This window comes from Eleutherodactylus coqui, chromosome 1 (assembly GCF_035609145.1).
Source record: "Eleutherodactylus coqui strain aEleCoq1 chromosome 1, aEleCoq1.hap1, whole genome shotgun sequence".
NCBI classification, from domain to species: Eukaryota; Metazoa; Chordata; class Amphibia; order Anura; family Eleutherodactylidae; genus Eleutherodactylus; species Eleutherodactylus coqui.
In genome coordinates this window covers 24,012,757-24,014,121 of record NC_089837.1, presented here as the reverse complement: position 1 = coordinate 24,014,121, position 1,365 = coordinate 24,012,757, and the positions used below count along the sequence as shown (strand labels likewise).

At 40.8% G+C, this 1,365-nt stretch overlaps 1 protein-coding gene across 1 annotated transcript; it reads right to left on the bottom strand.

Moving 5' to 3' along the window:
* Positions 1 to 444: 444 nt before the first annotated feature.
* On the bottom strand, positions 445 to 1,365 carry LOC136607109 (taste receptor type 2 member 4-like). The gene has a single exon (XM_066589025.1). It carries the CDS (start codon positions 1,363 to 1,365, stop codon positions 445 to 447), a length of 921 nt encoding a protein of 306 aa, XP_066445122.1.

The following is a 1,365-nucleotide window of genomic DNA, read 5'->3' as shown; positions in this document are numbered from 1 at the left end:
TCTATTTTGTTGTACATTTATGTAAGTCCTCATACAAGTCAATAGGGAGGCACAAAGGAGATGCATGAAACACTGCAGAATTGCGCAGTAAAAAGAACACATTTTGAACTCATTAGACATATAGACATTTCAATTGGTGTATTTTTTGCAGAACGCAGCAAAATACACCAATGCATCCGCAAAACAGCATAGTTTGTTGCACAAAAACGTGTGAATCCTGCCTAACTTCTTCCAATCTCTGTAGGTAAATAATGTTGTAAAGGGTGGTCAGTGTAGAATAACTACCTCTGCACTACTATACAATTCTAATCCTGATATGATCCTATTCCCCTCCTGTCTTACAGGCCTAACAGAACTATAAACTTTGAGTACTTAACTTTGATTTTAAGTTTCTCCTCATTTGCCTTCAAAACATATAGTAGGTTTATATTCCCTTCCTCATTGCTAGAAGACTGTTTCCACCTGAGCTTTGTGGTCACCACATCGTCTTCTCAGCATGTGGACCATGTTGGAGACCTGAATCCGTAGCTTAGTTGTCACATAGATCAGATAAATGGAATGGAGGGTGGGAAAAAGCTGCCATAAAAAGTAAGATCCCATAAAGCCAAATGCATAGTAACAGAATGGGAAAGTCTGGTCAATGATGATAAAGACAGTGGAGCAGAAAAGGGAGAATCCAGTGAACTTGATTGTCTTGTGGTAAATATCCAGATGATTTGTTCTGTTGCTTCCAGATCTCAGTCGACTCATGTGATGGTAAAGATGGATAATGAGCAGGACCGAGGAAATTAAATAGATGAGAAAAGGTCCGGTGCACCAGAATATGAGAGTTGAGATGTTCCAGCCAATCAAGGCATTGAGATATGTTTCCCTGGTTAAGTTGTTGTGGATTTTGATGGTAGCAATCAAACAACAGACCAAAGCAAAGCTGATGGACACCACCACGGATGCCACAATCAGAGGGAGGACTCTGTTCAACACAAGGATCTTCAGTCGTAAGAAGAAGGCATTATGCAAGGTGGAGATCTTCAAGCAGAAGATGACGGAAAGCAGAGTGGACAACCAGTTGCTGGAGTAGACGGAAGACAACTCAAGAAACATAAGTGACACAAAGGATAAGAAGCTCCGTCTATAGATGTAAATATCCCAGATGATATTCAGCAGACATGAGACCTGGAAGACCATCCTGGAAATCCCGAGGGAGGTGATAACTTTGTCAGCTGTGGATATCATTCTTCCTTTCTTCCACTCGGAGATGTTAACAGCTACAATAAATACATTGATCAGAAATCCAGTCAGAACGGAAAGTCCTACTGCCAAGAAGAGGATTTGATATCCTATGGTTACAACTGAAGGGTCATCCAT